The sequence below is a fragment of the Uranotaenia lowii genome, unplaced genomic scaffold, assembly GCF_029784155.1.
Source record: "Uranotaenia lowii strain MFRU-FL unplaced genomic scaffold, ASM2978415v1 HiC_scaffold_36, whole genome shotgun sequence".
Classification (NCBI taxonomy): domain Eukaryota; kingdom Metazoa; phylum Arthropoda; class Insecta; order Diptera; family Culicidae; genus Uranotaenia; species Uranotaenia lowii.
Window position 1 is genome coordinate 61,828 of NW_026598267.1, and position 26,413 is coordinate 88,240.

Here is a 26,413-nt window from a genome sequence, read left to right on the forward strand (position 1 = left end):
GGAGGAGTGGAAGGAAGGGGTAATATGCCCCATCTACAAGAAGGGCGACAAATTGGACTGTGAGAACTACCGGGCGATCACTGTCCTCAATGCCGCCTATAAAGTGTTGTCCCGAATCCTACGACCGTAACGAGCTATGGAAAATCATGGACGAGAACGGTTTTTCCGGGAAGCTGATCAGACTGATCAAGGCGACGATGGAGGGGACGCAGTGCTGTGTGCGGATTTCGGGTGAATTGTCGAGTTCATTCGAATCGCGCAGGGGGCTTCGACAAGGTGATGGTCTATCCTGCATGATGTTCAACGTGGCGCTAGAATGGGGTTGATGATTACTACGTCCAAGACGAAGTACATGCTGGCCTGCGGATCCGAGACCGACCGAACCCGCTTGTCCAGTAGTAACAAGGTCACGATCGACGGCGACGAGCTGGAGATAGTCGAAGACTTTGTCTATCTCGGCTCACTGGTGACCGCAGACAATGACACCAGCCGTGAGATCCGGAGGCGAATTATTAGCGGAAGTCGTGCCTACTATGGACTCCACAAGCAACTGCGGTCGAGAAGACTTAGCCCTCGCACGAAGTGTAACCTGTATACGACGCTTATTAGACCGGTTGTTCTCTACGGGCACGAGACATGGATATTGCTCGAGGAGGACCTGCGTACACTCGGAGTACTTGAGCGACGAGTGTTAAGAACCATCTTTGGCGGCGTACAGGAGTACGGAGTGTGGAAGCGAAGGATGAACCACGAGCTCGCGTGACTCTACGGCGAACCCAGTATCCAGAAGGTGGTGAAGGCTGGCCGGATACGCTGGGCGGGACATGTTGCGAGAATGCCGGACGACTGTCCTGCAAAACAGGTGTTCGCCACGAGTCCGGTAGGAACAAGACGAGCGGGGGCGCAACGAGCAAGGTGGTTAGACCAAGTGGAGCGTGATCTGGCGAACGTGGGGTGCCCGATAAATTGGAGAACGGTTGCCATGGACCGAGTGAATTTTAGGAATTATGTTCGTCAAGTTATGTCGTGAGACGGAATACTATGTAAATAAAATAAAAATAAAATCGAGCGTGAATTTGGAGAGTGTTGAAAAACTTAAATTTAGCTAAATTTAACTAAATCTGAATACAAATCTTGGATTTTAGTTCCAAGTCTGCATTTAGAACCCAAATTCAAAACCTGAATCTAAATTCCTGATAAGAAATCCTACGAATTTAAAACAAAAATGCGAAATTTGTATCAGAACCTTTAACCAGAAATCTTTTATTGGATTCGGAATTTAAAGTTTAAAGAACTTGTGAATTTAAATAAAGTTGTGAACGATGAAATTGTTTCACATTTTTCAATTCTGGACTCATGAAACTTTCTTATGTTTCAACTCTGCATATAATTTGAGGACAAATATTTCAGATCCAAACCTTAAAAATGATTTGAATTTGAAATATTTTCTTTTCATATTCCGAAATTATGAGTTTCAAATATGGAAAATCCATCATATTTTAGATTGAAATCCAACCCCACCACGGTTTGAAGCAGGATTCTTTACCAATGATGATCCAAACTGTAATCAAGAACAATAATATTTTTTTAGAATCCGGGCAGGGCAAATCCAGACAATTTTATCCTGAAACCTTGTGAAATGAGAGCATATTGTTTCAAAGTTTTCCCAAAAATCCGGTCAATATACAGGCAAATTTTGGAATTATTCCATTGAAATCAAGAAAAAAATACTAGGATTTTTTTTTTTATTTACAATGAAACTAGTGACGAACAGATTCGAACAGTACGCCTTTCCAAAAGCAATAACAACGACAATTTTTGTAAGTAGAGTAAGAAATAAGAGAACATCACACACAAATTTTATCATCGCTGAAGATGATGCCATACGACATCGAAACGTCGGTTTTGAAATAAATTTCGTTTGTTTATGATAATTGCACTGATTTACCGGAAATAAATACACACATAATTTATAGAAAAACATAAGCCGATTCAGAATCATATTTAAGGCTTCAAAAAATCGTTTATGTTTGTTTCGACAAAATTTGTTAAAACAAGGATTTGGACGCAAGATACATTGTTCTAAGAACTCAACTGAAATTTTCATTTGATTTTGCAAATAGAGTGAAAAAATCTGGTCAAAATCTGGACAATTTGGTAAGTTTAGTCTAACTTTATTGGGATTAAATATTACTACCAACAAGTGAGATTTTTTTTTTTGAAAACGGTTGTATAACTGTGGTGCTGGAATGATATTTCGAGGTTTTTGAGTCGAGATTGTTTCACTATTGTTACTCTGAATCCTTTTAGTTGTTCATCGAAATTTGATTAAAAAAGTCAAATTTAATGTTTATGGGTTTGTTTATTCCCGAGATCTTCCGGTCGGGAAATCCCGGGTAGGACACCTCGATGGAAAAACTCACATTTACTAAATATCTATCTTTCATCGCTTCGAACTTTATGCCGCTATTACCGAATCTTGATCTCTATGCATCCTATCAAAGATCTAGCATATAAAGAAGCTCATATTTTCATACATCCATTATTAATTTAAAATCACTAAATTAAGCTTATCTATACATGTTAGCTATTTTAAAGCGGTTAACGTCCGAGCTGTTTTATTTCAAAGCTCATCTCGAAAAACAGCACACATCCTCACCAGTCCCCTCATCTGGGCTGAAGGTGCTGTTTTAATCCCTCGCTTGGGGGCGGGGTTGGAAGTAGGATGGTTTAAGTTTTCAACGCTCCGGTACGGTGATTTAACAGCTGTGATTTTATCAACAACCTCTCGCTCCCATAATAATCGGCCTACAAATAAGTATAACTATCTGTTGTATGGGCAAAGCTAAGGTAATACACATGCAAGCGCCGGGGCTCTTTATATTTTTTTCTCCGTCGAATAAACAGCCACGCCTGACAAGGGGCCGAGAAAACCAAAAACGAAAATCAGAAAAACAAAAAAATTCCTCGCTTGTCGTGAAATATGGAGAAAAAGGAAATATGAATAAAATGTTAAACAGATTGGGAGCACAACTACCAACCACACGTTCGGTTTCGCATAATCTGCAAAAATAGCACCCACATTTTCGACACCGTAACAACATGTTGTGAGACCTTCCACGTGATTTTCTTTTTTTTGCCAAGTGTTGTTTTCGCTGTGCCGTTTTCATGCTTATGAAAAATAAATCAAGGATTCGCAGAGAGAAGTGTGCGTAAGGATTTGGCTCTCTCACAGCTGAGCTGTGTTGAGTTTTATTTTTTTGTTTTTTCGTATTCTCGATTTCCAAACGGAACCAGTGGGTGTTTAAGGATTCAAACTGCAGGAGTCCTGTGCCTTTCATACGATTTCTCGCACAAAGGCAGACATGGACTCTCCCGGTTTGTGTACCTACCTACTTTTGAAAAATGTTATTTGAGGAAGCCGTTTTTCCGAGGCACGTACCTAACTACGGATCTTTTTCATTCAACATTAATGGTGCTGGGTTGAGTGTAACCCGCTGGCAAGAACAACACCTCTATGTCATTCACGGTCGGTAAATATTGAGCAGTTTGTCGAGTGGTGAAATTGCTAACAATCTCGAGAGTGTCATGAATGTTACGTTGTACTTGGAAAAGCTTGTCAAAACCGGGCTTGTTTCCTTTCCTATTTTTAGACAACAATTGTAACTTCCGGTTATTTAATTTTGAAATAGGCCTAATTCTAAACGATACTGTGTTTTATTAAGGTGTTCCACCGTGGAATGAGATGTATGCCTTAATTAAAACTCAAAGAAGCAATCAATACCCTATTCCTTACATTCCGGTGTACCACAAGGCAATCATTTAGGACCACTAATCTACTAAGACTTTTCACATAACGCTCTAAATTTTTCTGTTCTTTATTCATATCCATATCAGAATGTTGGTCAACCAATGTGATAATAAATATTTTCAAAATTTATTTGGAATATAAATTAGCCATCTATCTACTAATTGTGTATATAAATTAAATATTCGGTGATTTCCTGTGTGTGACCCAAATCAAGACCCTCTGATCAGAATTCAATCTAACGCTATCAAAACCACGAAATTAATATGCCCTCAAAAGCCGATCACTTATTATTCATAAACTTTCGATCCAACGATTATGAATTTGGATGTTCAGAATGAGTCATTCCCTAACTCGGTCACATGCGCGCATCGTAAAACCCAACGTTCGACTTCCTCCCATTCATTGATGATTTCCAGTGCAAGTTTTCAAAGACGACAGCAAGCCAAGCCAATCCGCTTATGCAAAACCCAAACGGCCAAGCCGCCTAGCGACGACGACTTTCAGGTGGAATTCCCCGGAATACTCGTTCAAGGTACCGATAGGATGTTCGGCAGAATCGCATAATATTTGCAGAAGTTGACGATATCCATCCAGTCTAGAAAGGTCGAAGAACTGGTACCACAAACGGATTCGCAAAACTGTCTGAACTGGAAAGTGAATGAAAAAATATATTCTTCTCCTTCTGCTGGTGGTGTCGTTGAGTCAATGCAAAAACAAACAATTTGAACACATATTTGTTTACGTGAGTCACACACCAGAATGCAAGATGTGAAAATAATTCTTGGGGCGATTTTTAACTCATGAACCTCACAAGAAAAGTTTTTAATTTTTCGCAGAAATCTTATTCGCAAACTGCATTTATAAAATTCACTTTGAAGATGTATGTGATTGAATACATTCCATTACGAATTATAATTCGACTAAACGGAATCTCAAAGAGGGAAAACAGGGATGAAACATTTAATGGAATTTGTTTTTCCCGAGTGTTCTGAAATTGTGAAATTGTGAATTCTGAAATTGTTAAAAATGTCACAATTTTGTCCATTAGGGTAACAATCGATGAAAGTTCCAGAAATGACAGAAATGACAAAAACTTTAAAAATGACAAAAGTTACAAAAATACAAAAATGTTGAAAATGTTAAAAATGACAAAAATCAAAAAATGACAAAAATGTATTTTTGTAATTTTTTTTGTCATTTATTTGTACTTTTTGTCATTTTTTGTCATTTTTGTCATTTTCGCCATTTTCGCCATTTTTTGTGAATTTTGCTATTTTTTAAATTTTTGTCATTTTTTCTATTTTTGTAATTTTTTTTGTTTTTTCATTTTTGTCATTTTTAGCATTTTTATCCGTTTTGTCATTTTCGTTATTTTTGTCATTTGTGTTATTTTTGTTTTTTTTTGTAATTTTTTGTATTTTTGTCATTTTTGACCTTTTTGTCATTATTTTATTGTCATTTTTGTGATTTTTGCCATTTTTATAATATTTGTCATTTTTGTCATTTTTGTAATTTCTGTCTTTTTTTGTCATTTTTGTCCATTTTTGTAACTTTTATGATTTTTGTCATTTTTGGCTTTTTTGTCATTTTTGTCATTTTTTCAAAAAAATGTAAAAAATGGCAAAAATGACAAAAATTACGAAAATATCAAAAATAACAGAAATGACAAAAGTTATGACAAAAAATGGCAAAATGGCGAATATGACAAAAATGATAAACATCACAAATGACAAAATGACGAAAATGACAAAAATGATAAACATCCCAAAAAATGACAAAAATGACAAAAATGACAAAAATGACAAAAATGACAAAAATGACAAAAATGACAAAAATGACAAAAATGACAAAAATGACAAAAATGACAAAAATGACAAAAATGACAAAAATGACAAAAATGACAAAAATGACAAAAATGACAAAAATAACAAAAATGACAAAAATGACAAAAATGACAAAAAAGACAAAAATGACAAAAATGACAAAAATGACAAAAATGACAAAAATGACAAAAATGACAAAAATGACAAAAATGACAAAAATGACAAAAATGACAAAAATGACAAAAATGACAAAAATGACAAAAATGACAAAAATGACAAAAATGACAAAAATGACAAAAATGACAAAAATGACAAAAATGACAAAAATGACAAAAATGACAAAAATGACAAAAATGACAAAAATGACAAAAATGACAAAAATGACAAAAATGACAAAAATGACAAAAATGACAAAAATGACAAAAATGACAAAAATGACAAAAATGACAAAAATGACAAAAATGACAAAAATGACAAAAATGACAAAAATGACAAAAAAGACAAAAATGACAAAAATGACAAAAATGACAAAAATGACAAAAATGACAAAAATGACAAAAATGACAAAAATGACAAAAATGACAAAAATGAAAAAAATGACAAAAATGACAAAAATGACAAAAATGACAAAAATGACAAAAATGACAAAAATGACAAAAATGACAAAAATGACAAAAATGACAAAAATGACAAAAATGACAAAAATGACAAAAATGACAAAAATGACAAAAATGACAAAAATGACAAAAATGACAAAAATGACAAAAATGACAAAAATGACAAAAATGACAAAAATGACAAAAATGACAAAAATGACAAAAATGACAAAAATGACAAAAATGACAAAAATGACAAAAATGACAAAAATGACAAAAATGACAAAAATGACAAAAATGACAAAAATGACAAAAATGACAAAAATGACAAAAATGACAAAAATGACAAAAATGACAAAAATGACAAAAATGACAAAAATGACAAAAATGACAAAAATGACAAAAATGACAAAAATGACAAAAATGACAAAAATGACAAAAATGACAAAAATGACAAAAATGACAAAAATGACAAAAATGACAAAAATGACAAAAATGACAAAAATGACAAAAATGACAAAAATGACAAAAATGACAAAAATGACAAAAATGACAAAAATGACAAAAATGACAAAAATGACAAAAATGACAAAAATGACAAAAATGACAAAAATGACAAAAATGACAAAAATGACAATAATGACAAAAATGACAAAAATGACAAAAATGACAAAAATGACAAAAATGACAAAAATGACAAAAATGACAAAAATGACAAAAATGACAAAAATGACAAAAATGACAAAAATGACAAAAATGACAAAAATGACAAAAATGACAAAAATGACAAAAATGACAAAAATGACAAAAATGACAAAAATGACAAAAATGACAAAAATGACAAAAATGACAAAAATGACAAAAATGACAAAAATGACAAAAATGACAAAAATGACAAAAATGACAAAAATGACAAAAATGACAAAAATGACAAAAATGACAAAAATGACAAAAATGACAAAAATGACAAAAATGACAAAAATGACAAAAATGACAAAAATGACAAAAATGACAAAAATGACAAAAATGACAAAAATGACAAAAATGACAAAAATGACAAAAATGACAAAAATGACAAAAATGACAAAAATGACAAAAATGACAAAAATGACAAAAATGACAAAAATGACAAAAATGACAAAAATGACAAAAATGACAAAAATAACAAAAATGACAAAAATGACAAAAATGACAAAAATGACAAAAATGACAAAAATGACAAAAATGACAAAAATGACAAAAATGACAAAAATGACAAAAATGACAAAAATGACAAAAATGACAAAAATGACCAAAAATGACCAAAATGGCCAAAATGACAAAAATGACAAAAATGACAAAAATGACAAAAATGACAAAAATGATAAAAATGACAAAAATGACAAAAATGACAAAAATGACAAAAATGACAAAAATGACAAAAATGACAAAAATGACAAAAATGACAAAAATGACAAAAATGACAAAAATGACAAAAATGACAAAAATGACAAAAATGACAAAAATGACAAAAATGACAAAAATGACAAAAATGACAAAAATGACAAAAATGACAAAAATGACAAAAATGACAAAAATGACAAAAATGACAAAAATGACAAAAATGACAAAAATGACAAAAATGACAAAAATGACAAAAATGACAAAAATGACAAAAATGACAAAAATGACAAAAATGACAAAAATGACAAAAATGACAAAAATGACAAAAATGACAAAAATGACAAAAATGACAAAAATGACAAAAATGACAAAAATGACAAAAATGACAAAAATGACAAAAATGACAAAAATGACAAAAATGACAAAGATGACAAAAATGACAAAAATGACAAAAATGACAAAAATAAATGTCAAAAATGACAAGAATGACAAACATTACAAAAATTTCAAAATTGACAAGAATGACAAAAATGACTTAAACGATAAAAATAACTGGGCAGTTTTTGAGTAACAGCTTTAACCTTATTTAGTAGAAGCCTTCAAATCCCACCTCCGTGATCCCAGTTTTTCGTGGGTTTCCGGTTAACGATCATGGGACTTGTCACGCAGAGAACCCCAAATGGTTTGGTGACCTAGTTTTTTATTTCGCTTCTCTACCTGTCACCAAACCGAAACCCACCCACAGTCATCGAATGCGGAGAACCTACATATGTGGGACAAATCGAATATCAATATGGATTTTGGAAAAAAAATATCAATAAAGGCCCTGATCCGGATTAGTGTCGATGGCATTTTTAAAGAGGCTATGAAAAAAGGTATTAACACAATTCTGAGAAGGAACTTATTCAATAAACGTAAGAAGTATTTTATGAAATTTAATGAAGGTATTTAACTGAGAATAAGATGAAGATTCTTGCGAAACGACTTTCCGAAGACGAATCGGGATACAACAAGCAACTTTTCCTTTCTTGCCAATACAAGCCAGAGTCTTTTTCCTGTTTTGGGAAGAATAGTTATGCGAACGTAGGTATTAATCATCGGAAAAGGAAACCCTTCGATTGATAGAACTTTTAGTAGGGCTTATTCGGAAAGCTGAGTCATTGCAAAAGTTGATTTTGTTAATGGTCTAAATTCATTGTCGTTACTGGCTATCGGAAATCGACCTAATCCGCTATCGTTGAGGACCACGCCCTTGGGCCCGAGTTCTAAGGTTGGTTGGGGCTCTATCTATGAGTCAGAAAATGAAAAAAAGCCACAGGAGTTCGCTGACAAGTAATTACCGTACCGCAGCATTTGATTGGCACAATTGATACAGTTGATAAGTTTCTGCTGTGTAATTCGAGTCGTCGTGAGAGAACGCCAAGATTTGCTGTCTCAGACTAGTACTGGAGAGTGAGGGGGAAAAAGCCCTACAATCTCCGATTGTGGAAGTTCGAACAGCGGGGGTCTTTATCAATTTCTGCCCCACCTGGTGTAGGGCGCATGCAAATGTAACTCCCTAAGTCCTTACTACTGACTGTAGCAGTAATTGATACACTTTTTAGCATTATGTAAGCAATATTTCAAAGTGACAGCTCTATCTGGCTTACGTCTGGTTTGCTGGCCAACTAACCGAGTATGTTTGTTTTCCACACTGGACTGACAGTAGAGTGAACATTTAGAGTCCAATGCGAAACGCTAGCGATCAACGTCGGCTTAGAGTATGCTTAGCTGATTATACTTATTATAATGTTAATAAGGCACCGACAGTATATACCTATTGAGTGGCCATTTTCTAAACATCTTGAGGGTCCCAGTTAAGTCTTTTAATGTAGATAGCCTTTGGACATGGATGTGTCAAAACGATAAACAACACACGTTGCGGAATAAGATACATTGTATCACTTACGTGTCGGTTCGATTTGAACTCTATCGACTTTGTGGTAAGATATCGAACTGACAGCTATAAGACAACATATCTTTGGATAAACATTGCTTAGCTTGAGCCCTGAGCCGCAACTGATACCCAAAACCAATGAGCGATTGCAAGTATTCTTTTCGAAGTTCAGGATTTTTCTAAGCAGCATGAGCTGTTTATGGGGAAACTGACTGACTTGACTGACTTGACTGACTTGACTGACTTGACTGACTTGACTGACTTGACTGACTTGACTGACTTGACTGACTTGACTGACTTGACTGACTTGACTGACTTGACTGACTTGACTGACTTGACTGACTTGACTGACTTGACTGACTTGACTGACTTGACTGACTTGACTGACTTGACTGACTTGACTGACTTGACTGACTTGACTGACTTGGCTGACTTGACTGACTTGACTGACTTGACTGACTTGACTGACTTGACTGACTTGACTGACTTGACTGACTTGACTGACTTGACTGACTTGACTGACTTGACTGACTTGACTGACTTGACTGACTTGACTGACTTGACTGACTTGACTGACTTGACTGACTTGACTGACTTGACTGACTTGACTGACTTGACTGACTTGACTGACTTGACTGACTTGACTGACTTGACTGACTTGACTGACTTTTCTTGATTGACTACACACAAGGGACAAGATCAACTAATAATCAAAACCAACATAGGATGTCAAAAAAGTATTTGGAATAGTCGTTGTAAATATTCTTTCTGAAGAGCTGGGCGATTCTGAAACACTAAGAGTTGCGTATAAAAAACACTCACCAGATTTACTTGCTTACCTTTACAAAATTTTGTGTTTCTTCATACAATTCGGCTCATAAAATTTTCTGTAGTTTCGGATGAAATAGGTGCCTTTTTGCTGTTTAGGTTCAACTTTGTATAGTATTTACTTCAAGGAAACTTTTGTCAATACATTGAACACGTTTTTTCATTAATTGCTTAGTTTTTTTTCCATTGAAATACTTACAATAGGCGATGTTAGCGCTGCAGAATTTGGGTGATGGTTTTGCATTAGTGAAAGTGGGATGCAGCTAAAATTTCAACCAAGTTTTGACAGATCTTACGGGTTTTTCTTAAGGAGAGAAAGAATAACTTTTCGATTCCATCGTCCATTCAACTATTTTCTGACGTTTCTGACGAGTTTAGAAAAAAAGGTATGCGACCGACACAGGTCAAGGCCTACTCTCCCAACATATTAAGTATCTATCGAATTGTGTGTTATTCAAGAATTTATTTACGTAAATACCTACTATCTATCTCTGTAGCCAGCATCTCCAAAACTGTGTACATTTTTAAATTCAGCATTCAATCGGAGAAAAGACAGATACTTACACCGCATGTGGAATTCAAATTAATCCGACCAAGCTCGCGAGCCACAAGGCCCTTGCCTGATCATCGACCAAGCCGGGACCGAAGAGGGTGTGCAGAGTGTAGTTTAAGTTACGCGCTGCATATTTAGAGTTTATCTTCTTCCCTGATGTTCCAGACGTTCTGCTCGGTGCTGATGATGGCATGATGATGGGTAAACCAGCGGCAACAAAAACAAAAACAACAACCCACTAGAGCGTAAGAAAAAGCGTTCGTGGGTGGGTCAATCTCTGAATTACGTTACGCACCGAACGTGATAATGTATACAAAAACGCATCGAATTGCGAAACATAAAATTAACAATTAATTGACTTTCAAAGCATCAAACAAAGTATAAAAACACAATCAGGGCTGCCATCAATTTTTATTGTTGGGACAACACTTCAAGAAATTGAATTAATTGTTGATAAAGCTTAGTTCTTTTAGAAATGGGACACTTTCTTTCGCTAATAATTCGTCAACTAGTAATCGGACATTCAAAATTTTGACAGCATTTTGTTGCCTGTAAAAAGTACTATCGGACCTATTATTTCCAAAATTTAAAGTTTTCGCGTTTTTGAGATATTTACAGTGCAAGAGAAAGAGAAAAAAATAATTTTGCACAGTTTCCTTCAAAATCCATCATTATCAAATTGTTAGCTGACGAAACCGTTGATTATTCAAAGAATAACTGTGTGCAAGTGGTGGAAAAGTATGCAAACACTGTCAAAAATGTCTCCAAAGTTCAAACCATGCATTGGAGTGAAGCACATGATCAGCAACTACGATTAGGGTCATCAAGGAAGTCATGTCTCATACAAGAATTTTTATTTTTAAGTAAGCGAAAAACTAAGTGTAGATCGCTCAAATGTCCAACCATTTTTTCTCCGATAAGCTGAAAGTGTTGCCTAGTAATATGTGATTCAAACCTTACCTTGAACAACCATTTTTTGCTAGTTCCTGAGCTCGTAAGCTGTATAGCCAGTACCGAGGCTATGGGACAGATGATTTCTAATGAACGACAAAACTTATGAAATACCCTATTTTAAACAAATTCCAGCGTTTGAATCCTATACCATGCCTGCTCGTGCAAGGTCCCGGGTATTTTAAAGTAGTTATGTATTTCCTCGTTATTTTGTATAAAATATAGTGATTTGCCAAAATTCTGCTCCTGTGGAAAAAAAAACTACAATTTTCAAAACGAAATTTTTTATTTTCGCTGTTTTTAAAAGCCTAAAAAAGAGTAATCTTGGGTGTACCCTTCGCAACCTACGATCTATACTAACCGATTATACTTTAAGTTCAATCTCATGATGGTTTGACTTCGCTATTGTCAGATTTTGCCAGCAGATATTCCATTAAAAACGCTCGAAAAGTGGCTCAAAAATGATGAAATTTGTTAATTCCGAAACAGCTGTATCCACTAAATTGCCCTCAGTTTCTTTTAAAAAAGAAGTACTGGACCAAAAAGTAGCGAAAAATGAAGGAGGAGGATGTAGCCACCTAAAATACAAATTAGGCGAAGTTTAAGTTTGAAAAACTGATCAATATCATGACTGAAAAAAGTGTGCGCCGGCCGATGGGAGGTACAAAGAATAAAGTAGATTTTTTTCTTACGAAAAACGATAAATATTTTTTTTCAAATTTTTTCATGAATTATCATAAAATTATCTTCATTTCCTTCATAGAAAGTATTTAGATCAAACGAATAGTTTCTGAGATACACGCATTCCTAACTGTCCCATTTCTAAAAGGACTAAGCTTTAGTCTGAGAAGCAATGCGTGTATGATTTGTTTTTGTTGTGTCGTAATTTGCGGAAGTACACTGACCGTTAGGCAATGACCAGAACGGAACATCCAGAACGGCGGCCCGGCCGGCGTGGTAGAATGTGTCGCCTTTATTACTTCCTTCTCTCCAGCTAGCCTAAATGGAAGAGGATGCACGAGGCAAAAAACAAATTAATCGTCCCGGCCCGGTCGTTTTAGAATATTCTTCCCTATTTTGAATACGTACTTTCCAACTTTGGTTGGTTTGAAGTGTCGTAGGGGCCTCCATACGTTATTGGATAGATTCTCCCGCGGGTCTTTGTGAGTGTAAAATTGCACCAACTGGTGCTCCTCCGAAGGTTTTTCATAAACAATAACTCAAAAGCGGAAAAAGCGCACGCAAAATACCCACTTAGGATACGGAAAAGTGGTAACGGAAAACGTTTGGCTCTCCATGACTGTTTTACATACGGAGTTCCTACCGATTCAATCGACTGGATCGTTGGGGTGATGGGTACAAGTTTTTTTTTGTGGGCAGTTGAGCGGAATTGTGGTCAAGTTGATAGCTAGGTCGCCGCTTGTTTCTATCAGAAAAAACCTTATGGGCACATTTGAAGATGTAATTAAGTATATTGACTATAAGAGATAAAAACATGCTTTACGTTGTTCACTTGATATTCACCCCTTTTGGTATCATTTGGCATAGAAATTTATGCAAATCAAGGATTGTTTATGTGTTAATAAACAAAAAGCATTATTGTGTTACCTCACAAATTTTTCTCAACACCGCATCATAGGTGGCCATTTTTATGGCAAAAGAAGTTTTTGATCAATTTAAAAGAAGAGTTAGCCTTGGACTGTTATTTTTTTACATACACGTGTTTTTATCTGCGTTTCGGGATATTTTCCGAGTTAAAGATTTCGAATGTATTTAATTGTAAGTGTTAAAAACAAGTGGTTAAATAAGGGGGTAGATGAAAACAAATTGGAAGATTTCTAAGTCAAATCATAGGTGGTCCTTGTTGAACAGTTGAGCGGAAAAAAAATTAAATCCGATGGAATCCGACAGCCGACAGGGCGATGATCGCCCTCATCATCGCCATATCGTCCGCCGTCCATTGTGCGTGGCGTGATAAGGAATTGCGCTCGTTAACTTGGTTGATGAATGGCTCGGTGGCCATCATCATCATTTACTCCTACTTAACTCCTCCATATGATGGCGTTGTTGGTGGTCAGCGAGAGGGCACTGTTCTTGTGATTTGTTTTTGTCTTATTTAGCATTGCTAACCATATGCATTTTTCAGATGCTGCCTCGAACCATCCATCTGTCGGCTAATTGAGGCGTGCTGGGCGGTGATCAGGACTGATCTGAATCACTGGAAAACAAAGTGATGACGGCTTGAGCATATCCCTAAACGTTTGTCGTTAAAAGATATGAATATTTAACTTTAACACTGTCGAGTGAACCCTAAAGAATGCACACCACAAATGATCGAAACCGTAGAAATTGACAGTATTTCTCACGTTCACACAATTAGAAATGGTTGGGAAAATTAGCTTCAATCGCTTTGATCTCCGACCAGAACGATACGACGGGCTACCGAAAACAGATACGATTTTAAACCATTAGTCGTTTCAATATTTATGATATCGTTTCGGAGGCCATCCAAAAGACATTTCTGCGCCGCCATAATCGGACGCTTCGCTCAACGACGCGTAGGTAATGTGTGCTTGACTTGGCGCAGCCTATACGCTCGGAATGGCGTGAAATGCATTTCCTAAAGAAAACAAAAACTTTGGATCAAAGGAAAAAAAATCGAAAATAAAACGCCAGTGTAGTAGTACGTAAGTAGGTGATCGCGCTTAGTTTAGTGCTAAGTCAGTGAATTGTATTGGTTGACCAGCGAGCTAGCGACCGGTTAGTAAGTCAGTCTTCACACTCTTCAACAAAGCATAAACTGTAAAAGCAACTATCGAAAATAATGGAAACAATCATTATGGTTATTAATCTTCCGAATGTGCTTGCCAGAGTAAATCGTTTTAATAAAGTTCGATATTAGCTGATGTGATTTAATCCTAGCTTGGTGATAATTATAAGAAGTGAATTTTGCAAATCGGAGTTACGTTTTAGCAGGTATTTAAAGGTAATTTTAAATGGGATGATCCAACTAGGCAAATGCCTCGTGTTATTGATGATCATTGAAGAAAACTTCAATGCTGGAATGCCCATTGATCATTGAACTCTCTTCAGCGTTTTCCGTGGATCGGATAGTGTGGTGTTGTTGTTTTCTTGGAATTTTTTTGTGCACTAATATGTGCTCGATACGATTGACCATGCGTGTTGATTGCAGTAGTTAGGATTTGTTTTTTTTTCGCCTGGTGTGCATTATAATGGGTTGAAGAAACGGAATGGGTTAATTGTGGCAATCTTTCTGAGCCCATCTTTATCCGATCTACACCTCAATTTTTTCACTATCATTATTAGATGTTAATTGATCGCAGAAACACCATGAGGAGATGAAAAATATCTAAATATTTCCTTTTGAATATTCACTCCAACAAAGTGACATGTCTAATTACCATAGTTTTCATGTTATCCGGAGACCGACTCTTGTAGGTCGCCTTTTAAATTGGCAGCGGGCGTGTGCCCTGAGCTAAAGAGACACGACACCACTTCGAAAAAGTGATCTTGTTGCGACTTTCAAATGCCCGGCAACCCAAAACTTCCTTACGCTTGTGTTTATGGAACAGTTTGTACCAATTTATGTCGCTTAATTGAATCTAATCGAAGTCAACATTTCCCGCAAACAGCCCGCAAATGGCTCAGCCAACAACCTGACAACCAGGGTGCGGGCAGACGAGAGAAAGGGACGCCAAATACATGCTGATTACTATGTATGTGTATGTATGTAGATAATCCACCATGGGTGCACGGATTCACCGCAGTTTCGCCAACGCATGCGCTAAATTGCATTCTTTAGATTAATAGTTCGGTGAATCTTCAATGCAAATCATCGCATACCCGACACCATGGCTTCGTATGAACTGTTATGTCGTGAATGTATTACGTGTATGTGACAGTGTTATTTGGAGGAATGGGTCAATCACTTACACAGCCGTTTTAAAATTCAAAACATTACAAATACTATGAATTTCTGACAGGTATTCCGCATACGTGTATATACCTGCCCAACTGGCAACTGATTGATCATTCTAATATTTATATATTCAAGAATACAAATGGTTACACAGTGAAATAATCTTACCATACTTCATTGAAATCTTACCTTTTTCCTGAACTCGAATCATACCTGTAGATGAACAATCTACCTGGTTTACCGATCTTTATTACATCTCTAAAAGTACTTACGAAAAACTAAGATAAAATAATAATCAAGCACTATATAGAGGAAAATTTACTAAAAGCCACCTAAAATGCAGGGTTTTATATGGCATTTTGATACAACAATTAGTTCTATTAATGTTTTTAAAGATTCTAAATACTGAACAGAAGAAAAAACAAAGAAGTTGTTTGAAATAGTTTTGGGTTGAATGAACATGGAATTTTTTCTAACCTTACCTTTTTAAATCTTCATTGGCGAAAATGAGCCTGCTCAAAATAATCACCAGAATTATCAGTCATTCGTGGAAAGAGAAGTTTAAAATTGGGTCATATAATCAGGAACATTGAAAACTGTAATTCTAAATAAATCGACATTTTACACTAAAGTTTCCAAAATCAAAAAAAAATAACTCAGAACTATTTAATTACCTCTTTATGATGAAACTTTAGATGCTCATTCAAAAAGTAATTTGCTGTAACTACATTAGGAATATAATCGCTAAAAGATAGTCAATTTTGTAGAATTGAGAAAAAATTACCAACCCATTTATCTGTTGACCAAAATTCCATAAGCCATACAAGAAGAATCATATTGAAAGATGGAACGCTCTCACCAGTATATTGTTGTTGGATTTTGCCGTCCTGCTGTTGGCGTTCCACGCTTACTGCGATTTGTTTCTTCACCCCGCTTGGTGCGATGAACATGTCCAAACATGTTCCGTTTGCTTCTTTTTTTCTAGCACAAATCACTTTCTTCTAAAGCTTGATTGCTTAGCACACTTTCACACAAACGTCTGGAATTAGGGTTTTCATTGTTTTCTTGCAAATTTGCTTCAATTCTTCTTAAATACCTTACCGATAGCACAGGACAAAAACGCAATAATCAATCAATCAATACTTCGAGCACACAATCACAACTGCCTTCATTCAATTCCTTTTTCACTGGTCGAAAGCTGACATTGATCACCAATTATACATGATCCGAAATCTCACTACTTATCACTTTCAATTTTGTCTCTAAATGACTACCAGACCACCGACAACTATAGACATAGAAAATACCGATCCCGGCAAATAGCTTTAGATTCGGTACGCATGAAGAGAAAAAAAAAACGATCCGTTCGGTCCGGCGTCTCAGGAGCAACTCTGACCAAATACATGCTGATTACTATTCTATTAATTCGAACGGCGGGCGGCAGTTCGGGTCTTGTTCCGAGCGAGAATGAATTGCTCCCATACCTGGCGGATTCCGAATTGACCAGCCAGCCAGCGTTGAAGTCAAGGGGCAACGAAACATGTACCTATACGTAGCTGCCGAGCCAAAGGGAATAAGATCGTGTGTTAGATTGTGGTGTCGATCATTAATTACGCTGCGTGTCAATCTGATAAGTCGTTCGACATCTTTTTATTGAAAAGCACGCACTTCATGCGAATAATTGTTTGTAAAATTTCAATTTTGTTCATTAATTCTTTTAAAGTTTTAATTCGAAATTAGTTTTGAATTGTATCTCTAATTTCCAAAGTCCTAAATTACATTTTAAATAAACTTAAAACTTTAATCGGTTCACAAAATTTAAAGTTTGTTTGACAAATAATTGAACGGAAACTCAAGCAGATTGAAAGCTTAGAATGAAAGTAAAGAGATCAGAATCGAGCGAATTGAGAGGACAGCTTAGAAATTAATGAAGAAAAGTGGAGGGGACAGCTTTGAATAAATGAAATAAAATAACATACAGCGAGTAGAGAGGAAAGCTCTAAGAGCATGAAAATTTAAGCTGATTGAGGGAAAAGTTTGGAAAATGTAAAAATCACTAGATAGAAGGTCTAGAGGACAACTTGGTAAGAGTGAAAATAAAATAAAAAACGAGTTGAGTTTGCGAGTAAATGCGAGTTGAGAGGACATCTTCGTGATGATAAAATTTCAAGCGGATTGAGAGGACTTGAGAGGACAGCTAAGTAAGAATGAAAGTCCGAGCGGGTTGAGAGGACAGCTTCTAATGGAATCATTTCTGTGTCGCTTATAGTTCCGTGGAGTAATCCGTGAATTTACCCCCAGGCGCTTTGTATCACTCGTCTGAATTCGAACGTACAACTTTTAATTCCTCTGCTGAAAACTCCGATCGGGACACACCAAATCGAGAGGGCCTGATCGGCAAAGATTAGCGGTCGCGGCAAATAGGCATGCACTTTTATCAATGATTTGTATCTCCGGCTATCGCTGATCGCTATCTTTGGGGCTAGCCGCGCTGCTCTGATCGGCTAATGAGTGTTCCTATCGAGTTCCATACGTACACAATGTTCTACTCAACCGGAGTTGATCGCAGAGCCAGTTCTCGGCAGTTAGCCAATAAATTAACCAAACCGGACAGGGGACCACTCTTATTGACGGGAAGATTGACATCTACCAGTGCTACTTGGCCCCTTCGCCTTCTCTTTTTCCCGTCTGAGGTTTCATTTGAAAGTAAACTTTATCTAAACGTCCAGAGATAAATGTCTAAAAAAAGGTGTCCACTCCGCCCCCATTTTTCCTTTCACATACTAGCTAACATCGGCAATCGGCAGGCAGCAGTGATGTCAGTCAGGGGCGCAGGTCTTTTGGGTCATGATTGTACGTACGTACCCCAGCCCGTAGTGCCAAAAGCTGACCGGAATAATTTATTGCTCCAGTTTCGGTTTAATGCTTAACAGCAGCCGCCCGCCGTAGTTGTTGGGATCATATGCTGTCAATTTTCGAATTTGCATAATCAATCAAACGCAGCTCGTGTCCCGTCGTCAGCGGCAAAGTGACAGCACTAAACAATCCGTAACTTGCAAACAATCCAATTCTATGATATCTCGAGTTTCATTTGGTTTTTGCACAGTTGGAGATTTAGCTGTGAAATACTTCTAGTGAACACAATAAAATGCATATCTTGGCGTCGTCACACTTCACTACATCGCCGGATCATTTCGCTGGTTTCTTATGCTCAGTTTTTATTGATCCGTGTTAGGCCAATAGCATAGTCATGGAATAAACAATCCAAGATCAAGGTTAAGCCGAACATTGCCCAGCCCAAGCCAACAATTGGATGGAAAGTACATAGTTCCTCGACTACACAAGGAAGAAATTCGAATTAACTAGCAATATGAGGAAGGGGAGAGCTTCAAGTAAGCAGTCGTAAATAAACAGTTAATTTGTTCTGTCAAGACCGGTATCGTAATGTTCACTCTTGAAGTTTATTTTTAGTTTTTTTTTGTTGAATTTAACAGCTTTGAAAGGCTGGGAGTGCGATCTTTTTGTTCCTTCAACAGAAACTGGATGAAAGTTTTAGAAAACGCTTCAAAAATCGTTGAGAGGTCGTTCAGATCAACAAATTCCCAATCAGCTCAAACCAGAGCATAATCTTTCAATCAGTTGCAATTAGCGCAGCTAATCATCGTGACAGACAAATCATTAATCAAATGCAGTTCGTCTATTCAATCTTCCAACCATCAGATATCCTTTCTATATGGCTTAACTATACTACCTACTTAAATGAGTTAATTTGTGTCCAGCTTAACCAAATCCAAAACCCACACGATCAACTATCATATCAACTCGCTGAATGGATGGTGGGAACCTCCTCTTTTTTCGCCAATTAGCTCGCAAATTGAAGTCAAATATAGAATGTGTTTATGAAAAGCCAGTATCTCATGAGGCAACGAAGGCTGCAGGCTGCAGAAAAATAATTAAGTAATTCTCTACGTAAACTGAATGAGAGCGATAATCATGGAAATCACCAAGCTGGTTAAGTTCTTGGTACCTAAGTACGTAAGTGTTGTTGATGTTGCCTTATGCATGGGCTTGAAGTTGGGTTCATGTAGACACGAGCCTGACCTGAATGGTTTATCCTGTTAGGTACTACCAGAGGTGGCAATTAGAAGCACGCTTCGCTCCGAGTGAGTTGTAGATGGTAGGCTATGACTTTTACTGATCGCACGCGTTTTTCTTTCCGTCCGCGAGAATTCTACAATATTTTTAGTTTCAGTACGTAAAACAGTCGGGAATTAACTAGAAATGGCTTCAAGTGGAAGCTGAAAGAAAGTGCAGAAGTGTTCACCGAAAGTTCCGAAAATTTAGAGGAGGATAAGGCTGATGTCATGCTGAAGCAAATAGCAACGCAACGCAACGCAACGTTCCAATAAGATTGCGTTGCAACGCATTGGTATGTCATGCTGGCGCGACCTGTCACTTTGAAATTCCCTACAAATCATCACTTTTCTACATCTGATAATGCTTTGAATCGTCTCCTTTCTTTCGGGAGCCATCAAAAACTCATCAAATCACGACCCGGATTGCAAGAATGCCGAAAATTGAACAGACAAAATTCCTTGTTTTTTGCCGGAACTAAGAATTCATGAAAATTTTCTCGCCGATTAAGATATTTTTTAGTTTATTATCACAAGTTCGGACAGATCTTCGTACTATTGTGCTTAAAACCCGGAATCACTGCTTCAAATCGAGAAAAAACAATATTTCTATTGGATTTCCTACTAGTCGCGCTACAAAACACATTGGCATCAGATTGGTCGCGCTATTCAAAGCGACCAGTATGACAGGTCTGCGCGATTTCCATGGAGATCAAATGAGAGCTGGTTAGTCGTGTGAACGTTGCGTTGTAGGTCGCGTTGCTAGTTGCTTCAGCATGACATCAGCCTAAGTGTTATTTCATAAAAAGATTTGCAAACCGGTAGCTGCAGAAACGGATTGTTTACACATTGAACTTAAATTTTATTCTCGTATGGAAATCTGGGTTTGTTAGATGACGCGCTTTATACGACGAGTGCCCAGGAGCGCTGTGTGAAAGTTTAGAAGTAATTTTGTTCCTCGAAAATAACAGACATGAATTAATTGTGGAAAGCCTCGAACGAATAGGGGGAAATCGACTCTGATGTGTTTTGTTTGGCCCTTTATGCGCTCTACGTAAATGTATTTTTTCTGTTCTCGGCTTGCTGAGATAGATTTTTTACCTGCGATTCACCTGTACTTATCCGAATGTTTATAAAATAATCTAAATATATCTGCTCTGATTCGTTTACATTGCAACGTGATGCCTACTCCCGGTATCCTGGAAATATGGTCCCCAAATGTAAAGAATGATAGGATCAACACAAAAACATCGGTGGGATCATTCCTTGTATTAAATTGCATGGAACATTATATTCATTCATCATTAAATGGTCGGGATTCCCGATCAGGAGGGTAAAACAAAATTATATCAAGATGAGATATTTTGATACTAATTTATTTTCTATCTAAATGATAAATCAGTACTCGTAGGATGTTAAAATATCTCAAATTATATCAGAAAATCTATACGATCATAGCTAAATTATATCGGTTTTTGATATGCTCCTATCAAGATTATATCTCGTTCAGATAGCATAGTTTGATATTGGGCAGAACAAAACCTATCAAAATTATAACTTATCAAGATATGAATGCTTCGAGAAATTTTTTTAGTGGAATGTCAGTAACCCACACTATTTGCTAAAATCATGCTCCATTTTTGGTATCCCAAAAATTTGACCAAGATTCAATAAACTAAGAGTCGAAAATTATGAGAACAATATTCTAACTGAGAAAGATATACATATCTCGTTGAGATATGTTTAAGTTCTTATTTTGATATGATCTCCTGATCGGGATCGGGATATTTTTCCAATTTTTTAAGATTTTATTTAAAAAAATCAATGTTGCTGGCAGTGGAAATGGGAAAAATGCGTTACGCCAAAGTGAGCTGAGAGCCATTTAAAGGGAAAATCAAAAAGCACGCTTTGCTCAAGGAAATTTTTTTTGTACGGAATAATATGCAGTTTGTTCGGTTTTCCGATTCGAAACTGTTATTCGGCTTGGTAAGAACTGAAACATGATTGTTTTAATAATGAATTACGTTCTCGTTGCCAAAAATTCATTAAAAAACAAACATTAATAAATCGACAAAGACAACCCCAGCTTATATAAGTTTTTTTTAAAATATATTTTCTTTTTTTCTGACATAAGAAAATCGATTCTGCTGGAGAAGTAGGCGGTGATCGGTTCGGAACGCACGCGTTTTTTTACGTCGCTTTCCAGAATATTTTTGAAAATTCTAATTGTTCATATGAAAATAGTAAAAAAAAATTAAACACATGTTTATTCATTTGCCTGATGGAACATTTAGTGAATCAAGTATGTTGTGTTGTACTCTTAAATTATTGCTGGAAAGGAAGGCGTGTTTCAATATTGTTTGTGAAACTTAGCACCTGGGGATCAAAGTCGAAAAAACTGCCACGCGATTGTGAATGTTATTTTCCGAATCTTATGTTCAGTTACACATGGCCTGAAAAAGTGTTTTTTTTAAATTTGAAGATATAGAATTTTAAGACTAATTTTTTTTTCATAATTGTGTTTGAGAAAGTTGTATTGGAAGAAAAATTTCCTTTCTGTACGTGCCGTTGATACAACGCGTTGTTGTTGATTCGAATACTTCTAAAAATTGTGTGGTACCATGGTGATGCCTTGAGTTTGGTGGATTGCTGTGATTGAATACTTTTGTCGAGTTTTGTGGGGAAGTGTTGACAAAGGAGGTGATTTAGGGATGGTGACGAATGGTATCTGGGAGAACAGTTGCTGGACGTTCAGCAATTCACGGGAGAGGGAGTTAACCTAAAAATGTCCTAGCAATTAAAAACTTCATCGATTATTGTACATTTCAAAAATCATGAAGAAAAATAGTCGTTTTACCTTTCCTTTCTTTGTCTTTGATTTAGGGAAAAGAAAACTTTTCGTTTTCAATTTAAACGTCTCTCTTAGCACGTCTCCTGCTGCGCAAAGATAAGTATCCTTAATATTTTTACTCGTGCAATTAAGTCTTTTTGAAGGTAAATAGTTAAACTCATAATTAATCAAGACTTACAATTTCAGAAATCGCAATTTCTGTACATTTTTTTTCTTTAAATAAAAATTCTAACATACATTGGAAATGTCACACATCAGTAACAGTACATTTCTATTATAAAAGTTAATTTTTTGATAAAACCTTTCGAGTTCTAAATAGACCTCGCAAGGTTTTATGATCCACTAATATTTTTCGATTGTCTTTTTCATTTTCAAGAGCGAGTAAAGGCGCTTTATCCTTGGTCGATGACCAGAAATGATTGTGCACTGAAATCCAAAACAGTTCAACTGAGAAAAAGTAAACCTTAGAATCTTTAAATCCATTTATCATCAAATTCTTCAAAATACTTCTGTTCAGGTTTTGTGATTTCTGTTCACAAAATAAATCATTTCCAGCCTCTGAAGAATGGTCCCAATGATTCGTGAAGTTACTTCGCATAACGTACAGTTTCTTCATCAAGGAGCATTTTTCTTAGCATGCTTCCAACGATATTCCCCATTTGAAACGTATGGTACTGGTGGTCCACATTTCTTCTGTTCCTGTGTTCCAGATGTCTCTGCGTTCTCTGCTCCATGGTAGGCCCAACCATTTTGTGTTTTTGATCATTTTAATGTTTTTATGTTAAAATAATTAAAAACATGAACAAAGACAAGAAGAATAATGAAACTCTTTTATTATTCTTTGGGATCAGACATAAGTTCTGGCTATGGAAGTACGATTAGTGATTAGTGACATAAGAAAATCAATTCTGCTGAAAAGAGGAAAATATTTCCATTTTTAACGGAGCAATGCAGTACTGCAAGTAGATTGATGATAGTTCAAATTCATGAAAAAGGTATGCTATAAATCTGATAAAACTAGGATTTAGTAACAATATAAATTAAATCAACTTATTTTCGAATACATTTAATGGGTCAAAATTTGTTATGAATTTTCAATAAGTCATCTGTTTATGATACTTATCTTTGCGCAGCTCCATTTCAAAGACATTAAGCTTCCAGTGATCGAAATAAAAATATGGAAAACTTCAAATAGTCACAGCAGGCCACAAAATATGCATGATGTTGCATGCAGGTTGCAATCGAAAAAGCAATTTTTCAATTTCACTCTCTTATACAAATTACACAATGCAGCCATCAAAGAGCATAACGCATTCTAATCGTTGTCGGGCGATAAAAAAACACGCATAGATTGCTTTTTTGTATATCACTCGTTTGTAAATACTTCTCAATTCCGTTTATCTTGAAAAACTTTGAGCATTATGTTTATCATTCATTTATGCCCGTTTTCATAACTTTTCCAGATTCTTAATAAGACTGAAGAGGAACTTAACTCTTGTTTGATCTGTTTAACACACCAAACGCGAGCGTAAAATTACAACAAAACCTTCGACATGAAATTATTTTAACACATTTGATTTTCACTTAAATCACACAACTTACTATTCTTATGAATTTGAGAGTTATTATTGTTGAAGACTTGAGTGCAATTCAATATATCCGCCTGTTTTAACCACTTTTATTGAAAAAAAAAAATCTTTAAAAAATTCGAAAACGCGGAGTGCAAAAATTTTATGTCATGTCCGAAGCACGGGTTGCTTTGATCTCTGAGAAGAATAGATAAAAAAATTAATTAAAAAAAAAATAACAAAATAACAAAAAGAAAAAAAATTACAAAAAAAACAAAAATTACAAAAATGACATATTCCCATCCAAGGTTAACAATATGTGACCCATAAAGTCATTTCTTTTAATCTAAATCTCATGGTAAAAGTGTCTTTTGAAATCAAACGCATTATTTATTATGTTCGTGCTGCCTTTGCCTTCGTGCTGGTCCTCAGTATTTCGATTTTCAATGTCATTCAATAATGCCACCGAACCAGAAGAAACATTCAAACATCCTAAAGAATGACAATCTAGACAACTTTTAATTTCAACTTGTGATAAATAGTTCAAGGTCTGCCTTCAAATCACGTTACACTTCCTCATTCTTTGGATTGTTCAGAAAAAAAAGACATTAGGTATAAGTACGTGTAATTCTACCCGGCATGGCTACGGAATGCTGTTACTTGCAAGTGCCCGTGAATCATTTTCTCACCTGTCTTCGGTAATAATCCATGACGAGCGAGCGAGCTAGCCGAGGCCTCATCACCGCGTTGAAGGCAACCAGTTTAACCACATCTTTAAAACGCAAATCGACGAAACATGTTGGTGCGCTGTACGTGTGTATGGGATCAGACTGTTACAGGCATATTTAAAGGCGCGACCGGTCTTCACGGGTTTTGTTTGCCGAAACTTGTTCGAATAACTAACCTTGAGATTGAACGGACAGGTTTTTTTTCGGCCCAAGTTCACCTGGATCTGGCCTGGCTCTGTCTGCAAATTGTTTGCATCCACATTTTATACAGCAGGTATGCCTCCAATGCCGAAATAAGTAAGTTGGTAATAATGCGCTCGTGCCATCGTGAGTTTTATGCATTGTGGCAGACGAAATTTGTTCAGCAAATTATAGCCGCCGGCTGCTGCATTTTGTTCTCTGCTACCTGCTGAACTCACCTGCAGCACCGAGAAACGCAAGTGGAAGATCATCTTGGTCGATCTCTCATGGTCGGTGAAGACGAAGGCGAAGGTGGTAATTGCACGTCAGTCTTGATGAACGTCATTAATTCTTCATTTTCGAGGGTTACGATTATTACGTGTTTACAGTTTACACTTTCGTTTTCAGGCTTGTTTTTGAAGGCGGTTTGTTGCTGGAAGTTTTTATAACTTGCTTTTTAAAATAAATTTATTTTTTGAAATCGAATCTAATTTTTCCTTTTTTTCTCCTCTCTCCAGGTGCCGTTGGCTCAACGCCAGACAAGGGTGTTCCGGATATGACCTGCATCTCCGACATCGACGAGAATGGCATCAACCGCAATCTGAAAGTCCGCTACGAACGGGACCAGATATATGTATCCTTTTGAAAAAAAAACTGACTCAATTTAAATCATGCTTACTAGGCTAAATAGGAAGAAAAACGAACGGCAAATCGATGTAGAACCCAAAGGGAAGGTTCCGGTCGTCGGACGGTGTGAAGAAGAGATTGACGGCCTCTTTCAGCTGTCCGGGTTCGAATTTGTCAAGTTTTTTTTGTTTTACTTTTTTATTTATATTTATAGGAGAAGTTCTGCAGCTTCAAAGGGTTCGGTGATTTGTTTATAGGATAGCTGAAAGTCACATGATGAATGTGGAAGAGCAGCTTCCATGAGATTTGGAGTTTTTTTTTCCTTCGCTTTCGATGAGCTGGAGTCTTCGAAGTGGAGCGCTTGTTTCATAATTCTCATCATAAGGCAACCATTCGAATATACATTGATCCCTCCCTTCTGTTTCGGTGGATTAAAAGAAAAAAAAAACCGGGGTAAATTGCCTAAACAAAAATTTCGTTCCGTATTAGAACGTTAACTGGCATC

General features: G+C 36.2%; 1 protein-coding gene across 1 annotated transcript in view; it reads left to right on the forward strand.

The window, feature by feature from the left end:
• Positions 1 to 26,413, forward strand: part of LOC129759993 (myosin-I heavy chain) — a 68,767-nt gene that overhangs the window by 7,826 nt on the left and 34,528 nt on the right. Inside the window, exon 2 of the mRNA XM_055757571.1 lies at positions 25,800 to 25,915. Within this exon, the coding sequence (XP_055613546.1) occupies positions 25,800 to 25,915 (116 nt within the window). The remainder of the gene's footprint in view (positions 1 to 25,799; positions 25,916 to 26,413) is intronic.